This window comes from Pollachius pollachius (genome assembly GCF_949987615.1).
Source record: "Pollachius pollachius genome assembly, chromosome: 5".
In the NCBI taxonomy this organism is placed as follows: Eukaryota; Metazoa; Chordata; class Actinopteri; order Gadiformes; family Gadidae; genus Pollachius; species Pollachius pollachius.
In genome coordinates this window covers 22627250-22654749 of record NC_136938.1, presented here as the reverse complement: position 1 = coordinate 22654749, position 27500 = coordinate 22627250, and the positions used below count along the sequence as shown (strand labels likewise).

At 44.3% G+C, this 27500-nt stretch overlaps 1 protein-coding gene across 1 annotated transcript in view; it reads left to right on the top strand.

Moving 5' to 3' along the window:
- Window positions 1-27500, top strand: part of LOC307076124 (neural-cadherin) — a gene marked incomplete at its 5' end in the record, with an annotated part of 231844 nt that overhangs the window by 129007 nt on the left and 75337 nt on the right. Inside the window, 9 exons of the mRNA XM_079737008.1 lie at window positions 3272-3415; window positions 11441-11561; window positions 11979-12141; window positions 14394-15098; window positions 15378-15569; window positions 16043-16486; window positions 18909-19239; window positions 21909-22002; window positions 24612-24796. Coding sequence (XP_079593134.1) covers window positions 3272-3415; window positions 11441-11561; window positions 11979-12141; window positions 14394-15098; window positions 15378-15569; window positions 16043-16486; window positions 18909-19239; window positions 21909-22002; window positions 24612-24796 — 2379 coding nt within the window. The remainder of the gene's footprint in view (window positions 1-3271; window positions 3416-11440; window positions 11562-11978; window positions 12142-14393; window positions 15099-15377; window positions 15570-16042; window positions 16487-18908; window positions 19240-21908; window positions 22003-24611; window positions 24797-27500) is intronic.

The following is a 27500-nucleotide window of genomic DNA, read 5'->3' as shown; positions in this document are numbered from 1 at the left end:
TCTTCTGCTGTATACTTTGTATAGTAGCATGCAGGCTCTGGATGCAGGACAGATCACAGCCTGCTCTCATAAATGTGGTCTGTGGACTGCCCGTTTTTTAAGGAGGAATGTGTAATGATTATTAAGTAGTAATTTATATATCGGGACCGGGTCTGTGGAGTCCAGCCCCCCCATGTATATATATATACATGCACAGACAGACACACACCGACACGAACGGACAGACAGTCATATCGACACAAAAACAATCAGACACACACCAGGCAAAAATTGGCATATTGCTTCTCCAGCCGATTCCTTTTAGTGGAATAGGTGTAGTGTACACCAAAAATGAAATCTTTCTCTGGTTCCTTTCTAAATGTTGTGTTTGACTTTGGTAAACACTTTTGTATGCTTCACTTGTGCAGACACCCTGCAATGTCTTCAATCATCCATCAATTTCATTCATTCATTTGTCAGAGGTAAAAAAATAAAATAAAATAGTTATTGCACATTGGAGATCAGGCAAAACAATCCGTTGTGTAGCATATTTTAGTTCCAGCTTTGTTACAACGACAATATAATTACTCTGTTAAGCGTTTATTGGGTTATGTGTAAACACATTCACTTGCCGGCTCAGGGGTAGCATCTCTACGGTTATGATCCAGTGGATAAACAGTTGCATCGGTGATGAGGGAAGGCTCATAATTGAATTCATACAGCGACAATGCGAGTTTAAACTACAGTTCAGAGAGAGGATAGAGCGAGGGGGGCGCAGGGAGAGATGAACAGAGGAGCAGAGAGACAGAGGAACGGAGAGAGGTAGAGGTGCTTTGTGCCGTAGGTCATTCTCAGGCAGCACCTTAGCACTCTGAGTGTTCAGTGAAGGGCTCAATAGCTTCTCGCTCTTCTCTCTCTCTCGCAATCTCAAACACATCTGCTCAATCCTTATGCAACTTCTTCCTCTAGCTCTTCCCCGGCAAGACACGGTTAAACATAATAACCCTCACCATTCACTCATATCCAGAAAAGGGTTTGATTCAAAGCGGATATATACTTTTATAGATATGATGTGTGTTATTAGCAAAACATTCTCCAAGGTTTTGGGCTAATTATTACAATAATTTGTACAGCGTCATAAACATGTCTGGAATTTTAAACAGGCCAGGGACTAGTGATGAAGAAACATCCTTGGGAAATATTATTTTTAATGAATTCATGTGTTTATTTATTTATTTAGCAGCCATAAAAATTGAATGAGCTGGCGTGGTGGGAAAATGGAGCCAGCTATAGCTGAATTAATTGACACACAAACACACACACACACACACACGCACACACACACACACACATAAACAATATAGCAACACAAAACCATCCATTCCCAAAAACACGTGGACACACTCTCGAGAACTTTCAAAAGTTCTCAGGTGGAAAGACAGAAGCACAAACTCAACTTCCAAACCGACACACCCACATCGGTTTGTTGGATGCATCCATTGAGGAATATTTTCAAATCTTCAATCAAATAGGCTCAAAGCAGTTTGAGTTCTCCTCCACTGAGGCCATGACTACATCGAAGCACACATGCACGTGCGCGCTCAGCCCGGTCCTGGTCAGTCGAACCACTTTAGGAATGGTGGCAGCCGGCAGAATGTCTCAGACTGCTGACAAACCTGACCTCGATACAAGCGCTATGTTTACATTGAAAATATGCCACTCCTGCACCCTGCTCAGGTGTTTGTGTGTCTGTGTTTGTGTGGATGCATTAGTTAGTGTATGTGTGTGTAGGTGTGTGTGCGTGTGCGTGTGTGTGTGTGTATGTGGTGTTAGTGGGCATGCATTAGAGAGTGTCTGTGTGTGCGCGTGTTAAGGGATTTGGGTGTGCATGTTAAGAGTGTACGCTTGCGAGTGTGATGAAATGTGTTTATGTTTCCCCACACATTGGCTTCTGCAAGAGTGCAGATAAACCTCGGCATCGATGAGAGGGAGATTGTACCGGGGGGGGGGGGAGCCGGGCAGGAGGGCAGAAGCGTCAGAAGGCAGCGGTTTATCTGCTTACTCTCCCCCCATCCCTCACACATTCCCTTTTTTCATCATTCTCGCTCCTCCTCTGCCTGCCTATTTTATTTTATGTCTCTTGTCTGTGTTTGGGGGGCTCTGAATGTAGCAAACAAGGCGGAGGGATGCATTAGCTCTCACTCTCCCTCTGTTTCTATTTCTCTCTCTCTGTCTCTCTGTCTCTATGTCTCTGTGTCTCTCTCAATCTCTCTCTATGTCTCTGTCTCTCTCTCAATCTCTCTCTCTCTCTCTCTCTCTCTCTCTCTCTCTCTCTCTCTCTCAATCTCTCTCTCTCTCTCTCTCTCGCCTTCACTCTGTCTTTCTTCCTATGACATGAAAAATGTTAGCGTCCTCCAACACCCTGGCCTTAATAATTGATCTCATCTTCAATAGAGTATTGGAAATTATGTTCCTTTTGATACCAGAAATCAAAGGGGTATCTCTAGGCAGCCCCTCCCCTGCCTCTCTCTCTCGCTCTCTCTCTCTCTCTCGCTCTCTCTGTCTCTCGCTCTCTCCGGCTGAGAGATCCCACTTCCCCCCTCACACCCCCTCCTAAAGCCCTAATCCCTCCCCCTTCTGCTCCCACCTGAGCGGATTGGATGTCAAATGAAAAGATGCAAGGATGATTGATGAGAGAGGTAAAAAGAAGAAGGGAGGGAGATGAAGGAATCGGTACAATGGGTGGGATGTGAGAGGGGAAATGTAGGTCTGGCTGTGTGTGTGTGTGTGTGTGTGGGTGTTTGTGGAATAACACACACACACAAACATTTAATTATGAGAGGCCTCCATCATGACTGTATGTGTGTATGTGCCTGTGTATATGCCTGCCTGTGTTATATATTAGAGGCATCCATCATAACTGCGTGTGTATGTGTTTGCGCCTGTATGTATTCCTGTGTGTAAGTTGGTGTGTGTGGGTTAATATTAGAGGCATCCACCATGCGTGTGATTCCGTGAGTATGTGTGTGAATATATGTGTGTGTGTTTGTGTGTGTGAGTGTGTGTGTGTGTGTGTTTGTGTGCAAACATCTAAAAAGCCACGAGACAGGCAGGCGCTCATGGTGAGCTTGACAGAATAAGAGCAACAAACTAACAGTTATTTTCTCTCTCTTTTTTCCCCACCCTCACACTGTACTACTCTCTACCGCTCTCTCCCTGGCGTGCATCCTGACCCATGTGAACCCCCCCCCCCCCCCCCCCCCCCCCCCCCTTCACGTCGGCGTGCACGCAGACACTGCGTACGTGCGCGTGTTCATCAGCGACGTCAACGACAACCGGCCGGCGTTCGCCCAGGCAGACTACGAGGTGGCGGTGGAGGAAGACGCCGACGTGGGGCTCGCCGTCCTCACCGTCAGCGCCAACGACGGAGACGAGGGTGAGGGAGCCGCCTCGCAGTGTCACCTAAAGCGGCCGGCATGCATACACAAATAACACACAACACGCTAACACAACAAAGATAATCTTCTCGCACCTCCCTGTGAACTTTCCTGCCGAAGACGTTGATGTGAAAACTGTCAGCGTTGCCGACACCCACACTTTGGCCGTGTGACACACGCTCGCACCTTCAGCCTCGCTGAACAACTTTGACTCTGGAAAGATAGCTGAGTCTTCGAAAAAAAAGCAGGGGTGTTTCGTACGGTGTTTACGTGGAGCAGTCTCTTAACGCACTCCCTGATAGGTGCGTGGCGCTTATCTCCGTGTTGATTGGACAGCTGGTCAAGTTCACAGCCAAGTGCCAAGAAGGCGTTTGAAGCAAGGTTTGGATGTCGGCAACAACACTCTGAGTTTTGTTCGCAAACTAACTTGTGTGCCAGTGATTGGGATAGTGTATGTCTCGCATTGGGAAATTGTGATTTTTTCCCTGGAAGTAGTCCGGGAGTGGGTATAGTCAAGCTACATAAGCTCCCCCTCCTACCACATGTTTAAGCTGCACACTTTTTTAAACGCCGATGGTGAATTGAGTCCAAATGTCCTCAAAAACTCACTCCATCCAGGTACCCAAAGATGGCAACCACATTGTCTGTGGTTATTCCGAAAAAACGGATAGTGAGATCATCTATTTTTTATCCTGTTTTCCCCGTCTCTCCACGGAGACCCCGCTGGTCTGATGAAACGTTAGGGACCAAAACCAAAAGCCAATTGAGTATAAAACAAGTTTTTCTCTGCAAAAGGACTTCTTCTTGAGTCAAAATATAATCAGCTTCTTTTGAAGTATGCAGCGCTCTGTACATTCAGCCATTTAGCAGAGGCTTTCAAGTGCTTTCCCAAGTGCCTGAAGCCCCATCATGTCTATGATGAGCGTGGGCGCCAGCCCGGGCGCTGGGTTGAGCGTCGGAGACTCACTGTGTAGGCGCTGAGCTAGGCTGAAGCGGCCGCTGTCGGCGACCGATCGCCAGGTGGAAAAGCACTTTGGGCAAACTCAAGTTAATTAGGTCAGATATTTTCAATTGCAAATGAGTTTTTTATCCTTGCTTTCTTGTATCATATAGCTGTATGGCAGTTTATGGCTATATCCATGAACTATGAATAGATAAAACATGTTTCTGCGGACCCTATATCCCAGTGGGAGGATCGAACGTGTTTGAACTCTGGTTGGCAAGAGAATATAGGCTCCTGCCAGCTTGGCGCCCAGGCTGGTCCAGCGTGGATCTCGGAGCGTCAAAGCGCCCCGGGGTGTTGCGGCTGAGGTTTGAAAACCGTGCGCGTCCCATAAGGAATGCCTTACAGCCCTCCTGATCGATGTTTTGGAGCTCGCCGTGAACTCGGGGCCTTACAAGGGAGGCTGAGAACAGTGATTTGAAATTAATGACATCAAAATGGGGTTGATTTCAAATGAAAAGTGCTAAACAACCAACTTTCTAAAAAAAACATCTTGGCAAAGAGCAGATAAGCTATAGAAAGACAAATTTAATAAGACTTGTTTTTACCTATTGGAATGTATTTATTACTGCAGGGAATCCGCTAAAACACTGAGCCAGAAAAAACGTATAGCCACAACCATGCGAAATCGAACAAAATGCAGAGATTTTAAGGGTGGAAAATCACCTTAAATATACAGCTGGGGTATTCGGTGTGTTTCAGCATCGACTCAGCTAACCAGGAACGTGTTTACCTAACACGGCTGGGAAGTCAATATTTATGAACCTCTGTGTACACCCGGAAGCTCCGAAGCAGTAGAGGTCAACTCAGACCTTACCAGAGAGTCACCCTCTATAAATAATCCTTAAATCGAACGTAGCCAGAAGAGGGCCGGAGAAGTCAGCACTCCAGTGAGTTCCATGTTTACGCTTTTATGTGTTAGGCTTAATAGGGGGTCGGGTCCTGTAGGTGCCGAAAACCCTCTTGGAGGTGTTCCTGTCTTGTTTGTCTTCATTGTTAGCATTGTTTGTTTGTTTTCTACTTCTGCCCCCTCCAAAAAACGATAGCTCCAGCAACTCCACTATGGTGCATGGTCTAACCTATTAGTAAAAAACGGAACGTGTTCAATTTAACACATACTGACGCTAACACAAACACATTTTTTTGCCTCTGTCTGTGAGCACTATGTTAGTGGAATAGTCGGTTTGTCGTAGTGTGTCTGGGTTTGGTCTACTTCGTTGTTGCTTTGTCGCTCCTCCTCCAAACAGGTCCTCTCCAGTAAATAGTGGCCATTAGGACAAAAACTGTGTACATAAATCATAAATAAATTTGCTTATCAGCACAAAATCTGAAAAACAGATTCACAGTGTTTTCTTTGGGCCTAGCGCCATTAAAGTTTTGAGTTCCAACCCTCAGTACAACTAAACATTGAGATTCACTCATTCATTTCTTTTTTCTTTTTTTTTCTTTCTGTTTACAGATACATGTTCACACATTGCCTATTAAAGTTGCCACCTAGACGCTCAGACGCCCAATCTATATAAATATTGATCTACATCGAGTTACTTGGAGCAATGATGCTGTATCCAAAACCATAATGTTTTTCTTGGAAAATGTACACCTAATGAGCTCCTGCTTATTAAAATCTTGAGTCTGGCTTAGTTCAACAGAATTCGACAGGTGTCAACTTTTGAATTTCCCCTCAAGGAAAAACTATATCTATAACATCTTTGGCAACACAAGAAATCCTCCTTAAAACAAACAGACCAGGAGCGTCCTCCTGTGCAGTGGTGTATGATTAAAATTTGAAGCACTTATATAAAAAAATGATCCTCCATAGACATTGTGTTCAATGGCGTAGTAAAACTGTTTTATTTCTCTGGTTCACTGCATTCTGTTTAAATATCCAAGGAACCCTGATGCTTCCCCCTACCGTGTTCTGAAAATCAAAACCATAACCGTGGGTAACCTGAACTCAGACTCCTCAGAATACTTGGATGCATTTGTTTTTACAAAGTCTCGAACTTCATTAGATCTTCTGGGATTATGTCTCTCTTTCTCTCTCTCTCTCTCTCTCTCTCTCTCTCTCTCTCTCTCTCTCTCTCTCTTACTCCCTCTCTCTTTCTCTCTCTCTCTCTCTCTCTTACTCCCTCTCTCTTTCTCTCTCTCTCTCTCTCTCTCTCTCTCTCTCTCTCTCTCTCTCTTACTCTCTCTGTCTCTATCTATATCTGTCTCTCTCCCTCCCCCCTTCCGTCTCTCTCTCTCTCCCTTTTCCTCTTTATCTCTGTCTCTCTCTCTTTACGTCTGTGTTTCATGCCCCTCCCCTCCCACTCTGTTTCAAGTGTCTGCCTCCTCAGGCTTAATGGGCATTAATTCACCACAGTGTCTCAGCAACCTCTCATTCATCCGCGATACAAAGAGACACACACACACACGCGCGCGCGCGCACACACACACACACACACACACAAACTAAAATCACAAGCACAAGCACATGCATATACATACACACACACACACACACACACACACACACACACACACAACCATGCTCACACACACACACACAGACAGACAGTCAGACAGACAGACAGACAGACACACACTGACACACAAAGAGAAAAAGCACACAGTGATAAGTCCATTGGAAGGCGATCATTTCTTGCTGTGGAAAAAAAAAGATGCCCCACTCTCTTTATTAGTCTCCCAGAGAGGGAAGACACAGAGAAAAAGAAAGCCAGAGAGCTGTGTGTGTGATTGTGTATGTGTGTTTGTGTATGTGTCAGTGTGTGTATGTGTATGTGTGCGTTTGTGTATGTGTCTGTGTGTGTGTCTTCATGCGTTTGTGTATGTATGTGTTTGCATGTGTGCATGCATTTGTGTGTGTGTTTCTTCGTCTGTGTGTTTGTGTGCGCGTGTGTGTGTGGGGGGGGCTTCACACATCATCCAACATTCATCACGATGGCGAGTCGAGCACCACACACAGCGCTGTGATGAATAACCTTGAGAACCCCCCTGCTTCTGGGTATAGGTTAAGACACACACGTACACATACAGGAAAACGCACACACCCACTCAAAAACAGCGACACACACCTACACACACACCTTCGAGGAATCAGGACAACCTTCGTTTGTCCTAATGCCTAATGCCTTCGTTTGTCCTAATGCTTGATGTTCTTGCTTCAATCAGGCGTGTGGGCATGGCTGATTAGGCTGATTGGGGGCCGGTGCACTGGCGCCCTGCAGCCTTTAAAAGATCCTCCGCTCTGCCCACCGGGGGGTAGGCAGCAGGGCCACACCCACCTGACGGCTAGTTCGCTCCGTGCCTGTGTTGGAAGGCGGACGGCTACCGCAGCGCATTTTTGTTTGGTTGTGCTCGTTCGGTCTGTTTTTGATTTGGCGCAGACGTTTTGTGCGTTTCAGGGTTTTGTTAATCATTTGTTCTGTGACCAAGGATAAACCATTATTTGTTCATGGTGAACCACACTCTGACCCGCTCATTTGTGTCGCATCCTTTCGGGCTGTGACACCGCGCACTCACACACATATTCGCACGCATACAAATACACATGCATGCGTACATGCAGGCACAGACAGACACACACACACACACACACACACACACAGACTGACATAAAGATGCACACACATACCCGACCCCCACAGACACACACACACACACACACACACACACACACACACACACACACACATACACACACACACACACAGACAGACAAGTAGACAGACACCCAGAAAGACAGACTCAGTTACACATGCAAAGGGGTTCAAGGCTTGTGTTTTTGGTGTACAAGGAGTGTGCTGTTTCAAATGACCAGCTCATAATGCGATAGGGAGTTTAATGCAGGGGGTTCAGCACGCTAATTAGTGCTGCTTGTGTGGCAGTGACACAACACAGGTGACTAATGGGAACATGTTGACGCGCTGTCTTCGCTACATTAAAGCCACATGATGTGTGAGGTCCTCGGCTCCACTCCCATTAAAAGGCACCTCTTTTTGTGTAACCCTCCCTTTAATTGTGGCGGATGCGTCGTTGCTATTAGTGACATCCATCAGAGGGCTGTTTCTCTCTCCCCCTCCCCCCCTGTCTTTCTCTTCCCTCTCTGTCTCTAATTCTCTCTCTCTCTCTCTCTCTGGTTGGTTAGCAGCAAGATGTGTTTTTCAGTGCAACCGAGGGAAATGGCCAGAGCTTTTAAACGAGAGAAGACTTTTGAACGCAAAACTGACTACCAGGTTTTTTTTGTGTGTTTGTTTGTCTGAGCTCATCTGCATACTCTCTCAGTCCCAGTGCTCCCCCCCCCCCATCCCCCCTCCCGCCCCTCCGGACTTCAAATTTTTAAATGGAGAATAATGGTTACAGAACTGGAACAGGAGCGAGAGAGAGAGAGAGAGACATAGAAACGCACAGAGATAGAGAGAGAGCTGGAGATGGAGACATGAATAGAGAGAGAGAGAGAGAGAGAGACAAGGACAGACAGACATAGAATTAGGGTGATTGGCTGACTGGTGGGGGCGGGGCGTGTATTGAAGCTCCCCTAATGTCTCGTTTGAAAGGCCAACAGACAGACGGTACAAAACGATCTGGATTAGACCGTTCCACGCACCCTCCCTCATCCTGCTTTCATCTCACTAATAAGCAGAGAGTCCTGTCTTGTCTTCCGAGGTTGTCTTCGCTCTTCCCCTCGCACTCACCACGCAAGAACGGTGCTGCCACAGCATGCTGGAGTGATTGAGATGCAGACCTCAGCTGCTCCTGCTGTAATTGCAATGAGTGTGTGTGTGTGTGTGTGTGTGTGTGTGTGTGTGTGTGTGTGCGATTGTTTGTTGTGCGTGTGTTTGTGTGTGTGCGGGTATTTGTTGTGTGTGTGTGTGTGTGTGTGTGTGTGTGTGTGTGGGTGTGTGTAAAATGGCAGGTGATGAAGGGTGTGGGGGGGGTTGTTGTTGATCAGCAACAAAAAAGACGTTATCAAAATTGCTGTGCTGGGCCGAAACAAATAATAATAAAAGAGAGAGGATTAAGTTAAGTTGGTAAGGGGGGGCGGGGGCTGGTAGACCCTCTCTTGTGATCCGGCAAAAGTGCTTAGCAGCACCTTTTGAGATCGGATCTGACTGCGTTAATCATTCCTCAGGAATAAATTAATGCGACCCTTATTTACCGTGTAAAGTAGCAACAGCAGTAGCATCGGAGGAATTCTGTGGTTTTGAGTCTCGGTTTTTTGATCATACTTCTCGACACTAACTAGCAAAACAAATTACCACGGGGGCCGTTGAAAGGCGATGAACAAAATGTTCAGTTTTTTTTTTGCTGTAATTACTTGTAGGTTGATTAAAATGGGGGGCTGTTGAGGATGGTGAATGGGCCCAATGCTTAACCGATTCAGTGTTAAACAGAAGGTCGGATTTCAATTTCTGTTGGGTATTCAAACTATTGTACCGTGTTTAAATACTGCTCAACCCTGCTGAGGCCTTTGAAGTTTGATTCATAGTTTGTGATCGTCCTGGCAATATAGACCACCACAAAGTTTGAAAACGTTTGTTCTCTGTGTACTTGACGGTATAACCACATCCCACTGAAATGAAATACATCCCAAATGCTCCTGGAATGTACCTGAAAATAACAATGTTCCCCCTGTTTAATACCACAAAGTACTGCAAAGTATATCCACAATATCGCTAATCACATTTATGGTGTTCCATAATGTATGGATCGTCACTGGAGTGCTCTGTGCAGTATTTTGTGGTCATTTGTTGATTTTAAAATGAAGGACACTTTCCTGCACATACTAGACACCAGACGCAATTTTGTACAATTTTGCTCCCATTTCCGACAAGGGAGTCTGGGATGTTTGTGCTGTGTTTCTAGGTGATTAGTAGGACCTTTGTGAACTGGCATGCCCTCCCATGAGAAAAGTTTCAGTTCGGAGCGACAAAATCCATATACATGAACCAGACACAATGAAAGAAGGAAGAAAACCAAAATCCACAAATGCGACAAAGAATATAGAAATGCAGGTGTTCTTATCTGAGCATATTGTACACAGCGTGTAGTTAGTTGAACTTTGCAAGGGTACAAAATGTGTACACAAAATGTGATAAAATGGAGTCTTTACCAGAACTGTGAAACATTGCTGTTATGTTTCTGGATTTAGTCATTCACATATTGCTGAGCGTTTTTGAGGATGAAACCCAACCACTTCATCACAAAGAGGTCAGAACAGTGCGTGACATTTGAGTAACTTAAAAGCTGTGCATAATTAAAAATAATAAATGTCATTTTATGATGTATCACATCAAGTGACTTTTTTTCTTACCTCAGACTACTCCTCTGGCATTTTGATAGACAAAGCAAATCCTTTTGCTCTTCTTTGAGTGCAATAAGGGAAATACCATGGGATAATGTGCAAAGTCATTTGTTGATGCATTCAGTAAGTTAGAACAACTAAATAAAAAAGTGCTGGAACGCATTGCTGGTTGAAGGCTTTACAAACAGTATGTATTGATTGTGCTTTTCCATTTTGATTTCACTTCTTTCGTTTTGTTTTTGTTCTTATTTAGTTTGTGTGCTTTGGTCACTCGCATTTTCGGTGAAGATACCGAGTGTTATTATTCTGTGTTGAATTTTCCAAAATGAGTTTAATAATTTCATAAATAGGGGATTCTACTTTCCATTTTTCCATCACATATTCATAAACACATGTTTACACATATTTTAATTTCTTCACCTTATCAAAACAAAAACCAAGAGACATTCAGCACGCTTGAAGGCATGTCCCTGCGCTGAATAAACAGCGACCGGTTAAGGTGCATTTTACACTGGAAATCGCTGCCGCCTCTTTCGACAACCGAACACGTCTGAGTGAGAGCTAATCAATGGTGCGAGTTGGCAGTGCCACCAAAAAAACACTTTGCTTACTTAAAGCTCATTAAAAAGTGGTGGCATGCAAGTCTTGATGCAAATTGATGAAGCGCTGAGTCGGCAGCAGATCCAGTACTGAAGCCCATATGTCTCCGGTCCGCAGGGGCAAACGCCAAGCTCCGCTACCAGATCACCTCGGGGAACACCGGAGGGGTATTTGACGTGGAACCAGAGGTGGGAACCATCTTCATCACCCAGACCCTGGACTACGAGCAGACCAAAAGGTGTGTGTGTGTGTGTGTGTGTGTGTGTAGGGGAGGGGGGGGTGGGGGGGTAGATATATATTTTAATATTTATTTAGATCATACGCCTAAATCGTTAGTCTTATAGCATAAATGCCAAAGTCATATTTTAAGGTTATGATTGATTAAGGTTGATTAAGGTTAAGCCCTGATTGGCTCATGATACAGCCAATGAGGCACAGTGAATCAGCAGCGTTAGGAAAGTAGACTTACGTTAGATATCACAATTTGGCCAAAATATGAATATGCTATGAGGCTAACGGCATGAGGCAGGTCCAAAATGATTGCAAACTATATGAATAAAATACAAAAACACATTCATGATGCGTATTTACGTTGGACACCGCTGCGTGTGAAAAGCTTTAACAACGCAATCGGCGCCCCCTGGGTGCCGTGCAGGTACCAGCTGCACGTGGTGGCATCGGACGGCAAGTGGGAGGACTCCACCACGGTGGAGGTGAGCGTGGTCAACAAGAACGACGAGGCGCCCGTGTTCACCGTCAACGAGTACTACGGCAGCGTCACCGAGGAGCTGGACGGCTCGCCCGTCTTTGTGCTGCAGGTATGTCCCCCGCCTGGCCCCCCTGCCTTCACTGACGTACTGGTTGTGTGTCGCAACGCATTGGTTGGTCGACAACCAATGCGTTGCAGGAGGGTTTGAGGGGTTTCTAGGGTTAGGGTTAGGAGTTGGGGTTAGAGTGGGTTAGGGTGGGTTAGGGGTTATGGTTAGGGTTAGGGTGGGTTAGAGGTTATGGTTAGGGTAATGGTGGGTTAGGGTGGGTTAGGTTGGGTTAGGGTTAGGGTTAGGGTTATGGTTAGGGTAAGACACACACACACACACACACACACACACACACACACACACACACACACACACACACACACACACACACACACACACACACACACACACAGACAAAGGGTAAGGGTTATGGGTTAATGAAAATAAAACGTGTGCACCCAAACAATTTTGAAACGCATGTGGTGGAACCTGATTTAGGCGGACATACTTTGTGTCACCCTGGGTTACACACCAATGTTTAGTTGTATAAAACTATGCATCGTCAACTTCCTACGCAATTAGTATGAATGAGGTGTTAAGTATGGCTGAATATGCTCTTTGCTACATACAGCTATTGTATGTAGTATATAATGCTACAGACATAGCATGCACCAGAATAATAAACACCACATATGCATATTGGGTACAGCAATAACACACAGCCCACATGCAATCCCGATTATTTTTTACAAATTACCAGTCTTGGTTATGTACACACTTCAAAATTTGTATGTTAATATAAGCTCTTGGATTTAAAGCAGCTTGATGATAATCAACCATACAGTTCTGCTCAAACCAGTGGTTATATATAGTCAGAAACCATCAACCATCAGCAGCCCAGAAACAAAACAAGACACGAGTTGAACCCAGAGATATACTTCCAATTTTGCCATCGCACGCAAGGTTCAGGTGTACCCTGATGAGATGGATTTTCATCCTGATGAAAAATTGATGGCAGTTCAACCACCCTGATATTAAAGTGATGAAGTCCTGTGGAACAGCCTCGTCCTCCATGGAAAAATCTCCCAGCAACACTGTGCTTAGCAACGGGTTGCGGCTGGTGCTGTTTGGCTCCCGTAGATTTATAGTAATGTTACACTTACTATAGCAATCTCCAATAATCATCTCTTTGAAAAGGCAGAAAAAATTAATGTAAAGCCGTTCTGAGCTGGTCCGACCAATAGGGATCCTTCGTTGCTAAGCCCGGCGTGCGCAAGATTGTGTTATTTTCTTTCCCACTCCTCAAAGGGTAAGGAAAAACAAGGATGAATCTATGCTTCCAATCTGTTATGGTGTATCTCTTTGGGTTCCTCCCCAACTCGCTGCTATACCCTTCTTGTTAAAAAGTTTGTAGAACTTTAAGTTTACAGTCTAACCCTTTCCCATTCTGATGAAAAGTGCCAGAGCTGCCAAGATCTGCTATCAAATTAGGAGTTCTTGATATTTATTTCCCCTTTATATCACAGCTTAGAGTATTTTCTTTTAGTTTTATTTTTCCAACATGCGATCCACACAGTGGCTTGATATTATCCCACTTTAATTGACAAAGACACATTGCCTCACCTGCTCAGGCAAGAAACAATTGGTAATGAGAACCGTTGAGGCTACAGAGATGTTGAAAGGTGCCGTTAACAGTAACAGATATGATTACAGAACCGGTGATATCCATCACACAAAATGAATATATTGAAGCACAAAACTATGTTTTCAAGTTAATAATATGTGTTCCATCATTTTTTTATTTGCCGGCCATGTTTCGCTGTCTCTTTGGCGCCTGTCCCATCTCCATTACCAAAGCTGACATCATGGCCTGTTTCCCTGCTGAGCTGTGACAGTTTAAAAGTGAAAAAATAACTTTCAGTGAATTTGAAGCAAATGTACCAATACTGTCAACCACTTCATCTCCAAACATGAAAAGGTGCAAAAAGGCTCTATTTTGGCACCCATGTTGACGGCGAAATTAGCTTGCTAAAAAGAAACATGTGCCCTGTGTGAGATCAGTGCAGATGTGTTACCAGGTATCAGCGTGAGGCAGGGGGGGAGGGCGGGGGGGTAAGTGGGATTATCCAGCAGCTTGAGCGGCTGGTCGGTTGAAAGAGACTGTTCGCAGTGCAGGCGTGATGAGCATTGCGTGGTGGATAAACAGTTCAAGCAACAGCCCTTCTAAAATTACGTTTTTTAGACGAAAACTCAATCAAAATCTCTCCCCCTCTCTGTCTCTTTCTCCCCGTTCGCCGCCGTGACGCTTCCAGGTAACGGCGTCCGACCCGGATAAAGACGCCAACCAGGAGGCGCTGCGCTACTCTCTGCACGGCCAGGGCGCCGACAGCGAGTTTATCATCGACAAGGGCACGGGAAAGATCTACGCCCAGCGCACGCTGGACCGCGAGGAGCGCACCGTGTGGCGCTTCGTGGTCATGGCAACGGACGAGGGCGGCGAGGGGCTAACGGGCTTCACCGACGTCATCATCAACGTGTGGGACATCAACGATAACGCGCCCGTCTTCACGTGCACGCCCAGCTGCCACGGCGACGTGGCCGAGAACTCGCCGGCGGGCACCTTGGTGATGGAGATGACCGCCACGGACCTGGACGACTCGGCCGTGGGCCACAACGCCGTGCTGTCGTACCGCATCGTGGGCTGTGTGGGCGCGGCCGCCGCCACCGACAACGGCGACGGCGCCTTCGGCGAGGACGTGGGCGGAGGCGGAGTCTCGGCCCGCATGGACATGTTCTCCATCAACGGCACCACGGGGACCATCACCGTGGCGATGGCGGGGCTGGACCGGGAGCAGATGGACTCGTACCTGCTGGTGGTGGAGGCGCGGGACGGAGGGGGCATGACGGGCACCGGGACGGCCACCATCAGGGTCCGCGACATCAACGACCACGCGCCCGTCTTCACGGAGCACGCCTGTCTGGCCAGGGTCTCGGAGAAGGCGGACATCAACGCAGAGGTTGTAGAGCTCGCTACCCCGGTTCTCTGATGTGTTACCGTGGTTACACCCTCGTCATGTTGGAAAGAAGGAAATATACTCAGACCTTATACAATGAACTAACACAGAATAGAATATTTGCTGAAGCACTGTACATAGAAAATGCCAATATGTCTCCAACAAATACAGTACAGTTGTAAGTTGTAAACAGGCAGCATAAAAATACTAGCAAAGCGTGGTATGAGGGAAGCGAGAAGTTAAGACAGGCTGTGTCGGTCTCCGCGTGTGTCTGCTTTCCAGGTCCTGGGCCTCTCGGCGGTGGACCGCGACACCGGGGAGAACGCCCAGCTGACCTTCAGTGTGGTGGCCGGCGACCCCGAGCAGAAGTTCTACATGGTCAGCCATCGGCAGGAGCAGCGAGGGAGCCTGCGCATGAAGAAGCGGCTGGACTATGAGCGACCCAACGAGCAGAGATTCAACCTCACCTTGAAGGTGCTCGTCCTCGTGCAAACACACTGCCCTGAGCGCAGAAAATACATCCAACACTCAACAAATAAAAGGAAAAAGACTCAAAGGGAGCAAAACAACCTCCACGGAGAAGGTTATCCTAACAATGCTGAACAATCTGCTGAACTATGTTGTTTTATTTGTATTATCAGGAATTTGTTGCTTTAGGGTTGAATGAATGAATTGGTTCTATGGAATAAAAATCCTAATAAATATGTTAATATGCTGCATAGGAGTATCGACAGGGAGCCAGCGATGTGGAATATATAACATTCCTTTGACAGATTTAATAAAAAAAAAAAACACACTTAAATTCCCAGTTGTCACAAACAACAGAAATACAATGCTTAGTCAATGCTTTCAAAATGCTTGGTTTGCGTTTTTCTGAGTGAATTAAATAAATATAAAATAAAGAGTGTCTCCATCATGCAAGGGATTAAGATAATTCAATGTTACAGGTGGAAGACCTGGACTTCTCCAGTCTCCTGCACTGCGTGGTGGAGGTGGAGGACTACAACGACCACCCCCCCGTCTTCATCCCACACTTCATCTCCCTGGGCCCGCTGTCCGAGGACATCGCCATGGGAACCAGCGTTGCACGGCTGGCGGCTAGCGATTCGGACTCAGGCCAGAACAGGGACCTGACCTACAGCCTCTTGGACGAGTCCGACCCGGACGGCATGTTCGCCATCGACCAAGCGGGCGTGGTCACCGTGGCCCGGCCGCTGGACCGCGAGGCCTCAACTCAGCATCACTTGATCGTCATAGCGACGGACCACGGAATCCCTCCTCTGACGGGTAGCGCCACGGTGCAGCTGTCGCTGTTGGACGTGAACGACAACGGGCCGGAGTTTGAGGCCATGTACACCCCCGTCATTTATGAGAATGTCTTCGGCCCTCAGGTAGGCAGGACTGAGTCATGCATGGATTTAATTCCGGGCTCCAGACTAACTTTATGCGTTGGTTGCACTGGTGCGCCTAACTTTTTTTTTTAGGTGCACCAGCACAAAATTTAGGTGGACCAAATTTTTCATTGTGTCATCTTTAACACAATAAGGTCACCTTTTATCGCTCTCCATGACTTTCATATAATGTGAATGATTTTTGAACAAGAATAATGGTGCGTTCCAGGCATCCCGTAACCCGTGTTTTCACAACCTTCTACCCGTGACAATGCCCTGGAACGGCAGACAAACCCGCAACTCACTACCCGTGAACTCGTACCAGACCGATTCACTCCCAGTTCCAGCTCGTAACTTACGGGCTATAAAGTGTCCCTGGAACGCAGCATGAGGTTTAGAGAAATGCTTGTCTTTATTTGAAGCACAAATATATATATAAAAATAAAAATAAAGTGTTTCAAGTTTTTCACTGAGCTGAAATGGAACATTTAAAACTAAAAAATTAAGCAAAATAAAACATTTCCAAATAAAAGGGCTTGTGCAGGTAATTCAGACTCTCTGAATAACTACTCTCAGTAGTAGGGCAGGTTGGAACAGTAGGCTTAGTTTTTTTGAATTAAAAAACATTCTATGTTTTTACCTCGCTTAATTTTCCCCCTCTTTTGTCGCGTTTATTTTCTTTATCTGTTTCGGTTTCTCTGGTGCTCAGGTCGTTTGCAATTTTTTTAAAAAAAAAACACAAGCAGTGAACAGGACCAGAGCCAATCAGAGGCAAAGAACCGACCGAGCTCTTTCTCTTATTGGTTTAGACCACGATATGATCCTACCATGAGTAGGGATGGGGATCATTAATATTTATTGATATTGATACCATTTTCGATACTCCTTAACGATCCGATTCTTTATCGATACCACTATCAATACTTTTCTATTCATTGGTGGAAATAAGAAGCGTTTTTAGTGATGAGGAAAATATTAAGGAAATAAATAATTGCATTTTAAATTAAATATGTAATTCTTAATAAATATTGACATCAGTAGTTTTAGTTATATAAAGTAAAATGATTAGAGTACTATACAACTGTATTAGTAATACAGAAACATGAGTAATACAGTATTACCAAGTTTCTCACCAAAAACTCAATTTGCCGTTTCTTTATGTTATATTTGAACGCATCATGATAACCTGACAGTCGTTTTACTGAGCCAACCTCAACACATCATCACGCAGCACATCTGGAACTTTATTTACTTTTTAAGATAACTAGCTTGTATGCTGCTGATTACAACACCGATTTCACAATTGGATTACTATTTTTAACTGACGGGACAATGCCTGTGTGTGCGATTACCGCTCGTAGTTTGAGTGGATGATTAAGACGGGCCCGTCTGTGGTGCGACAAGAGAAGGAGGAGACAAAAGTCTTTTCAACTCGGAGACAGTCGAAGGTACCTCATTTGGTCTTTATTTGATGCACAATGCTAATGTGCTTGGCCATTGAGGTTGTGTTCCCCCCTTTACAATAAATGATTTTCGCCCGTTCAGCCATCCTTGCGTGCAAAGTTAACCGCCAGACTTCACTTGTTTTACTTGTAATACCTGTTTGCTTACACCACCAAAGCATTGGTGGACACGCTGCAGTGATTGGATTGATTTGATTTAAATGCCGTGACGCGACTCGAGGGACACAACATTACGTTACAGGACCTACAAGAAAAAAAAAATACATGAACGACGGGACTCTATGGTTTTCGGGTTTTGAAAAAAGTGGAACCGGGTCCTTGATAGAACCGGGTTACGATCCCCATCCATAACCATGAGTTAGATTACAGGAGAACACAGAGAGATGATGCGATTGCGAAGGAAATTTATTTTTTTACCCGGGCAGCGTCAGGTGCACCAGTGCGACCTATAAAAAACAAGTATTGACCGACGCAACATTGGAAGCAGTCAACATTTAAACTGCTCTTTCCTTTAGGACAGGCCTACGTGTTGAGATGAATTGATGCATGAATTGATATTATACCATCTTTATTTAACTATTGAATTGTAAAAGAAAAATAAATGCAAATATTACTGATCCCCAGGCAGAAACAGTAACAAATCCCCCCCAAAAAAGAAAAATATCTAATCGCAATCTTTGCGATTTGCAAATCGCGTTCTATTACATCACGATGTCTGTTTGAATTTGATGAATCGTTCAGCAGTAATGGATTATCAGGAAATATGGCAATTTGGATGCTGTCATTAAAGAAAGAAGGATGAGATATATGCAATTGTGAATATAGGACTTGCTCTCTCTGAACGATATTTCTTCATGAGATTTGATAACGATATATGAAATGTAATTGAATTCCACCTTACAAGACACATCATTGACACAATGCCTCTGCTATGCATGGCTTCCCCCTCTCTCCGTCAGCTGGTGAAGATGAACCAAACCTCCACCCTCATCCACGTGGTGGACCGGGACTCCACCCAGAACGGGCCACCCTTCCACTTCTCCGTCCCGCCCGACTTTCGCCATAGCAACGACTTCTACCTGCAGGACAACCTCAACGGCACGGCCTCGCTCACGGCCCTGAGGACGTTCGACCGCGAGCGTCAGAAGGAGTTCCTCATCCCCGTTGTCATGAGCGACAGCGGCGTGCCGGCCAAGACGGTCACCAGCATGCTGACAGTAACCATAGGCGACCAGAACGACCACGCCCACCTGCCCGGAGAGAAGAAGATCATGATCAACAGTCACAGAGGTCAGAGGTCGTGTCTGTTGTCGTCAGAGCAGGGCTGTCCAATAGGGTGGCCCGGCACATAAATGTACATCCAGTTATCAAATAGTATTATTGGCTTTGTTTTTCAGCGAGTCAACAACGAGATATGGAATTAAATGTAGCGTGAATAAAAGATAGCTAGATACTCACTGCGAGACAGCAACTCATATTCCACACTACAACGGCTTAAAATATCCAGCAGAAGCTCTCTTAACCAACTGACACACCTTTTCAAATGAATCAATGTTCTTTCATTTTAGCTGTGTTTAAAAAAAAACACAAAGATTTAACGTGCAATAGCATGAAAATGCTCCCATTATATAGGGAGCAACGGCTTAAGCCTTGTCATGACCGTCAAGAAACCGTATACAAATAGCAGAGTGCCACAGAATCAGGGCAAGTGAGAGCAAATGAACCCAGACACGTTTTCTTCCTAAATTAATATGAGTTATACGTCTTATTTGAGCAATTGTCTCACATGAGCGATTGAACCAAAACACGTTTTTCTTTCTAAAATAATAATATGTTACTTATGTGATCGTGACCATAGCAATCTATGCCGTGTTGACACAATGTGTCCGGATATCAACGTTCACACAAAGTCACCGTTGCGCTCTTTTCCGATCGCAGATAGCGGCCTTTTCTTGGCTGTTTGTGTACCTGTGCCTGATGGTATACTCATCGACGTCACGATCAAGGGACAAGGAGGGGTGGTGTTTGTGCATGGGTAGAGCTCTGTCTGGGCAGCGGTTGACTGCGGCGTCCCAGATAGGGTCGGACACTTGTAGTATAACTATGAGGATAACTTCCCTCTGCGACTGGGAAAGGGGTCAAATACATTGGATGTTGTTAAGCGATTTTTTACCTTCAAGCATCAAAGCATCATTATTTTACCTCAGTTTTTTAATTAATGATAACATTTGGATTGTCTGTTATACAAATAATTGATGTGAAAACACGTTGAAAAGGAAACTTTAGTCTCCATTTCAACTCCACCAAAAAAGTCTTGAGGGGAATTAACACATTTAAATTATAAATTCCATGCTCCCATTCAAGGAAGAAATGATTCAGAGATGATGTTTCTGTGTGAGAAACTCAATTTACGAAAGAAATGAACTAGGGCTTTCTCATTAAAAGCTATGGCAACTCCACTTTAAGGAATGTACGAATACTGGCAATTTGTTAGAAAGGAAAGTCATTTTTAAGCTGGGCTTAAACAGGGTACAAATACATATAAACAACTTTGTGTGTGTGTTTGTGTGTGTAAGTATGTGTGTGTGTGCATGTGTATGACTGAGTATTTATGTGTATGCGTTGGTGAATGCGTGTGTATTTGAGCGTTTGTGTGTGTGTACGAGTGTGTGTGTGTGTGTGGGCGTACGTGTCTGTGTGTGTGTGAGCGTGCGTCTTTGAATGAGGGGTGGGACACATAAGACATGTACGGCGCAAAACAATTATAAAATGACATGCTATGCCTCCAGGCCTTCAAGGTTACGCTCTGTGCGAGGAGCCGTTTGCCTCTTGGCGTTCAGAAACCATAAACAGGAGCTATGTGTCTCCTGGCTGGGGAGAGTGAGTCATTGTGATCTCTGCAGTATCTCGCCTTAATCATCAGCTATTCAAAAAAATAAAAAAACGTTATTATTAAATGCACTCCCAGTACTTCCCTAGACTAAATGTTTCTCTCCTTCTGATAATTACTGTCCTTCATCCTCCCCCCCTACTCTTCCTCCTGCTCCTCCGTGACACACAGCAGTGTCTTAACAAGTGGATGTTTTGACTTTTGATTCACAAGAAACCAAATTGGCTCCATCTAATATGTCCACTATTGTATAAATGATATAATAGCGTCATACAGTTTTAAATATATTTGTTCATTTATTCGTTGTGCATAAAGTCCTCTTTACTTTATCTCTGTAGTGAAGATGACAATATTTCTCTTGTGGGTTTATGTTTGAGGCTGTGTTTTCGGTATAATCACGCACACGTTGTCTCGGGAGAAATTCCGTGAAGATTACTAAATGATTAACAGTGATTATTACATGATTTCACATTGACTGGTAAACATATATGATGGCAGACTACCTAAAGGGCCAGGACTCCATCCAGGACTGAATCAATTCATAGATACTGTCCTATTAAATGACGTAATATAAATATAAATACATACTTGTTCTATTATCAAAAGCAGCTTGATTGCATACAATCACAGCCTGGATGGCCGGAGTGGAAACCCAACCCCCTAATCCTGGCAGTGTTAATGTCTTGCTCTGCCAGTGTATACAGAAAAGCCTACAATAGGATGTCTTTTCTGCAGGAAGATAAGGAAGAACTGCCTCATTACCAAAGCTTCTTACCGCTGATTCCTGTTCCTAATTGGATAATTAAATACATTAATATTTTAATTATTTTATTAATGACAAATGTAACGCAATAACATAATAACATTGAGGTTTAATATAATGTGAATTACTTTAATTGATTTATCATATAATACAATAATTGTAATATAATGTATTCATTTTCCCTTGCTCAAATTGAACCACCCTTACACAGCTGTCTGAGGACTCTCAGACAGCTTCTCTCTGGCTTTCACACATGAATAAAAGGGTGTCGATCACCCTGATGAACTGTGTTTGCTATGCCTGCAGGTCGCCTGCCTACCACAGTGCTGGGCAAGGTCTACTCTCCTGATCCCGATGACTGGGACAACAAGACCTATGTTGTTGAAGGACACATGCCAAGGTAGCTCACCTGATCTCTGCTGCTCAAACATCCTTCCCCTCTGCCGGTGATCCGATTACCAATTGTTCTGTAAACTTACCCTGTCGTCCTCACAGATCCTCCTGTTGTAGTAAGTGATTTGCTCTTTTTTATTAAAGTCTTTGATCCAACACGCGGCCTTCGGGATGGGATTGTTTACAATCATTTGTACAACCGTTTGTTTGGGTGCTTTGTGTTTCGTTGATTTTTATTTGCTCATTTTGTGTGTGAACAAATTGCTTGACCTAGTGCTAGTCTTTTCTTTGACATCGCTTGTATTGTTTGCTACGTTTTCATTCATACTGTATATACAATCATATATATATATGAGTACAAGTATTTTTATGCATATAAATATGAGTAAAACAAATTTGCAAACAACACAAGCAATGTCAGAGAAAAGATTAGTACTAGGACAAGCAATGCTAAATATATATATATATATATATATATATATATATATGTGTGTGTATGCTTTCTTTCTTTTTTTTAAACCCCCTCTTTTATTCATACATTTTTTTTACAGCATTCTTTTTCATCCCTTTTGCCATTTTTATGTCTCTGGAACTTTCTATCTCCTTATTTCTACTTCTTTCCAAAAATGTCCCCCCTTTCCTACGGCTCTTGTTGATTCATCTTTGCTTCCTTCAGTTTCTTTCAGAGTTTTCCTCTGTTGCGTCTTTACATGCCCGTCCTCCTCCTCCCTCTCTCCTCCTCTCAGTCTCTGTAACCATGGTGTTAGTTATCCTCATTTCTATGTCCTCTGCTGTTCCTTCACTTGTTTTCATTCTCCCTGCTCCCTCTGAGGCTGACACATTTCTGTGTGTGTCTCTGTGTGTGTTTCTATGTGTGTGTATATATGTGTGCGTGTGTGTGTGTGTGTGTGGGTCCTTGATGTATCACACCTGAGGCCTCAGGTCTTAGGCTGAAACCGAGAGTAGATTCCTGACAAGCTGTGTCTCTTATCTTCTTGCGATCACTTTCCGGAAGCAGAAGCATCGAACATTGTATGCCAACGACCCTTTCTGAATCTGTGTGTGTGTGTGTGTGTGCGTGCACGTGCGTGGGACACACACACACACACTCACACACCAACAGACACATGCCGATACATTCTCAGATGCCGCTGCCATATAAGAATCAAGGGAACATCAATGCAAACTAAAGTGAACTTTTTAAATCACAAACTTTCTTGGCTGTGCACTTACTCTCCTTTTTCATCTCTTCTTAAAGTTCAGCATGTGAGGAAGACTGGACTTGGGGAGTCTCATTAAGGGGCATCTTGTCAGTCTTTACAGTACTGCACCATACATGCACTAACGATGTCTCAATTGACATTCCCTCATTTGTATCAAAAGTTTGGAGGAGTAAGTGGTTAGGTTTTATTTCCTATGGGGCCTTACCTTCTTCAGGGCATGAATGTCCCTTTGCTTGTTCGCTATACCCCTGTGGAGATGAGCTGTATCAGTTAGTGTTTATAAAGGAGACAGGGCACATTGTGGACATGTGACAGCTGAGCTGCTCTTGTGTAATTAAAGGTGACGTTCAATATCGATGATCCAGCCAAATCACAAACTTCAGACGCGCATGATGGCTGGATCTCTAATGAAGTTGTGAAACATTTCTTTTTTCAAAGCACTTCCTATGTAGGATACACTGATGTAACCTTGGTCCTGTACCACTTTAGCAGTCTTTTCGGGCCGCTTCTCTAGCTTCGTACTGAGATCAAGAGACAACTGGAGAGTGTGTAAGCAAGGCTAAGCCAAAATTGTAACAAAGCCACTATTGGAACGTATCCTTTTGTGTTTACAGATCAGGTGTCTGTCCTTGCATTGCTTGCATCAAAGACAATTTTTTGATAAAGCTTTTTGATACTGTGCCTAGCAGTAAGCCACACATCTTGAATTTTCATTGAAAAAACAGTGACGTGTTTGCCCAGCACACTGTAGCTTGCTTTTATACATTTTTGCAACGTGTGCTTCACTGAAGTGGCACAGCTAACTGGAATTAAAATGGCTAAATTATGGAGATTTTGGCCAAAAAAAGGCTTCTGGGAAAAGGACTTCAGCATCTTTGGGAGAACCATTTGAGAAAAGATGGGAAGTTAAGTAAACTCAGCAAAAGATTCAAATTGCCTTTTGCTGTATAAATATCGGATGTGTCCCACACTTTATATTTTTGAATTATTCATCGCGCCAAGCTTATTGTTCCCTTTTTATAGTGAATACTAGGATGTCAGCATCTAACCTGCAGGTTTACATCCACCCATCAAACCTACATGTTCTCTTGTTCAATATGTATATCACACTTGCATGTATTCTTCTTTAATGGTCTCAGGCTGGTATCAAAAGCAAGAAGAAAATATGGCTGTAGTTGCAATGAGGACATGGGGGATCAAACCCATAACCTTTCCATCAAGTCAAACGTCCCAGCCAACCGCACACCACTGTGCTACCATGTCTCGTTTTGTACTTAAAAGAAAACTGTTCAGTGAGTCATTACTGTCCAACAATACAGTTCTAACTAATCTATCTATCTCTAATCTATCTGAGTGTTGTTTGTGTGTGTGTGTTTGTTCCCCTGCCTTCCAGCTACTTTATGCTGAACAAGCGCACAGGCTTCCTGATCATCAAGGACAACGCCCCGCCGGGCAGCTACGAGTTTGAGGTCCGCGTCACCGACGGCATCTGGCCCGACGCCGTCTCCAAGGTTACCGTTCACGTGAGGGAGCTCCGGGACGAGGCCATCCACAACTCAGGGTCCCTGCGCCTCACAGGTACAGAGCCTAGCGGATTATTATATTATTTTATTACTAGGATTTGTTTTATTATCGTTATCAGGCATGTGATTGAAACCTTCCATCCTTTGCTCGTCAGTCTTCTGTAAAGGCCCCCTGTGTAAGATTCAGAAATCCCTTGTCATTAAGGGCCCGTTGTAGCCGGCTTGAGCTTGTGCCTTAAGAGCACTGGGGTGCGACAATAACAATCATAAGCGGGAAATCATGAATTAAACATACAAATTTAAACGTTTTTGCAGAGATAAGTTCAAAGAAAGCCTGTTAATATATTGGCAATTGAAAGTGCATCATGCATGTACACATCCTACATGAAGACCTTTAAAAGGGTATGTATTGTACCTTCTTCCGCGAAGGTTCTCTCAATCGAAACAATAACAATAGATGCTGTTTGATGATGTTGTGAAGTAGCGTGGGTTCATAGCAGTTGTTGTCTTCACCACAATTGACGGTGAAAGGCCTAATTATGTGATTCAGGCATTAATCATGCTCAAGGACGAGTTTATGTATTCAAGTTTATTTTGGATATGTTTAGTCACCTTTACTCACGTTCTGTCATTTAATTCTAATTGAATAGCCGCAAGAAATGTAATGTTATATTGCTTACCTACCATCTGATGAGCTGACTGCCCAAACAGCTGTAAATAATGTTATGGGTGGTAGCCAAACACTGTTATCCATGATCAAAACAATCAAGGGAGTGTGTGAGTGGGAGGGGGGGGGTTGAAAGTGTTTTTTCACAGATATTCACGCTCTGAATTACAGCGATGTGACGTGGGGTACTAAAGATGCAATCACTGGTGTGTCTCGCGGTGTATAGCTGTCAAGGAGACGGTCTGGCAGCAGCATTCCTCTCTATAGAGCTATCGTTTGGTCAATATTTTCTCACAATAGGCGAGGGTTTGCAACTTTCCCGAATCTTTGCGGACATGACAGCAATGCAAACACTGTGTGTGATTAGTCTGAAAAGCAAGGGCGGCTGTGATTTAATTAGAATCGCATTCCCTTCTCAACGGAGACCCCACGAGTCTTAACTAATGAAACATTCAGTGTCCGAACCGATACCGCATGGATTACAAAACAAGTTGGTCTGCAAATACCTTCTTCAGACTCAGGCATCCGGAATCAAATCAAAATACACTGCTGACTTTATTAGGAGCCGTTGTTGTCCCAAAAGTATTATTCGTTTAACAAAGGATACGCCATTTGGTGAGTGCTTGTATCCAAAATGCCTCAACTGCAAGTGCACACGACCATACGTGTAAACTGATCTGTAAATTAATCTCTCAGGCTGATATCAGTTTAAATTTTGCCTAGAGCAAAAAGCCATGGTTTCGTGTCTCTTAGAGCCTGTTAATCAGACTTCAACCCGAGAGACTCTGCTAGAACGCTACACACATCGCATCACGCTGATGATGACATCAGTGCCGCGAGCGGAACGTGAACCTGCCTGGCAATGGACAACCAGTGTAATTGTAATGCAGTTCTGGTTAACGTCGCTTCGCCAATGATCAGTGGCGTAGGGTCTGTTGCTTTCACAGTCAATGGAGGGGCTGACATAACGCTATCATTAATCCCTCCTAATGACCCGTTGGAAACAGAGCTGAAGTCTGTGTGGTTGATTTGGACGTATGTTGGCAGGCTGGATAGCGCGGTGGTTAAAGTGCTCCACTCCGAGCCGAAAGAAGCCGGGGTTTAATCGCCAATCTCCTCCGTATACCTGCAGACATCCTTGATTGAGGAGCCTTATCTCCTGCCTCTTGTCTATAATGACATTTTTGTTTTAAATCCTCCGTTTGTTGCTAAGGATAAAACAGGGGGAAATTGGCGATAGGATCTTGTCAGGTTTTGTTCTCAGATTTTATTTATTTTATTTTGTTTTATTTTATTCTATTTATTTTATTTTATTTTAATGCACAGCCGCCACAAACATGGTGTTGTATCCCAACACAAGTCCAGCCACATCCATCATCACCTGACTTTAGAGAAGAGATAGGACATGGCTGAAGGATTTTTATGATTTCAGGATATCGAAATGGAACCAAAGGGGTTTGTGAGTGGTGGTGGAGGTGGTGGAGGTGTTGGTGTGCGTGTGCTTGTGTGAGTGTGTGAGTGTGTGTGTGTGTGTGTGTGTGTGTGTGTGTGTGTGTGTGTGTGTGTGTGTGTGTGTGTGTGTGTGTGTGTGCGCGCACTAGAGAGAGAGACAGAGACAGAGGGAGCCGACAGCATGGTCGTGTGTATGTAGATAAAAGGTTTTGCTTCTCATTCAGTGGAGGTAAATTAATTCAAGTCAAAGCCCGATGACGCAGTGATAGTGGAGAACAGCTGGAGCTTACCGGCCCAATATTGGTTTCAGCAAAATGAGTGTTGGATCAAATAAAAAAATAAAAAATGTAATGAAGCCGCTCTTGCGCATTATTTTGTGTTCAGCAGTGGTCAGAGTGTTCTGTTTGTTTCCCATCAAAACCGTTTGCATTTATTATTTGCAATATTATTATTAGTCTTTGAATGGATGAGGGAGTCATTTAATCCAAATCCCAACTATGACTCTGTTTTCCGTTGAGCAAATCCCTTAAAGCTTTTTTATTAAATGTATACATTCATATAATTGCAAGCTTGTAATAAAAGAGCATATAATTGCAATACATTCATACGTTTGCTGCAGGCCCTAATACCTTAACGACAG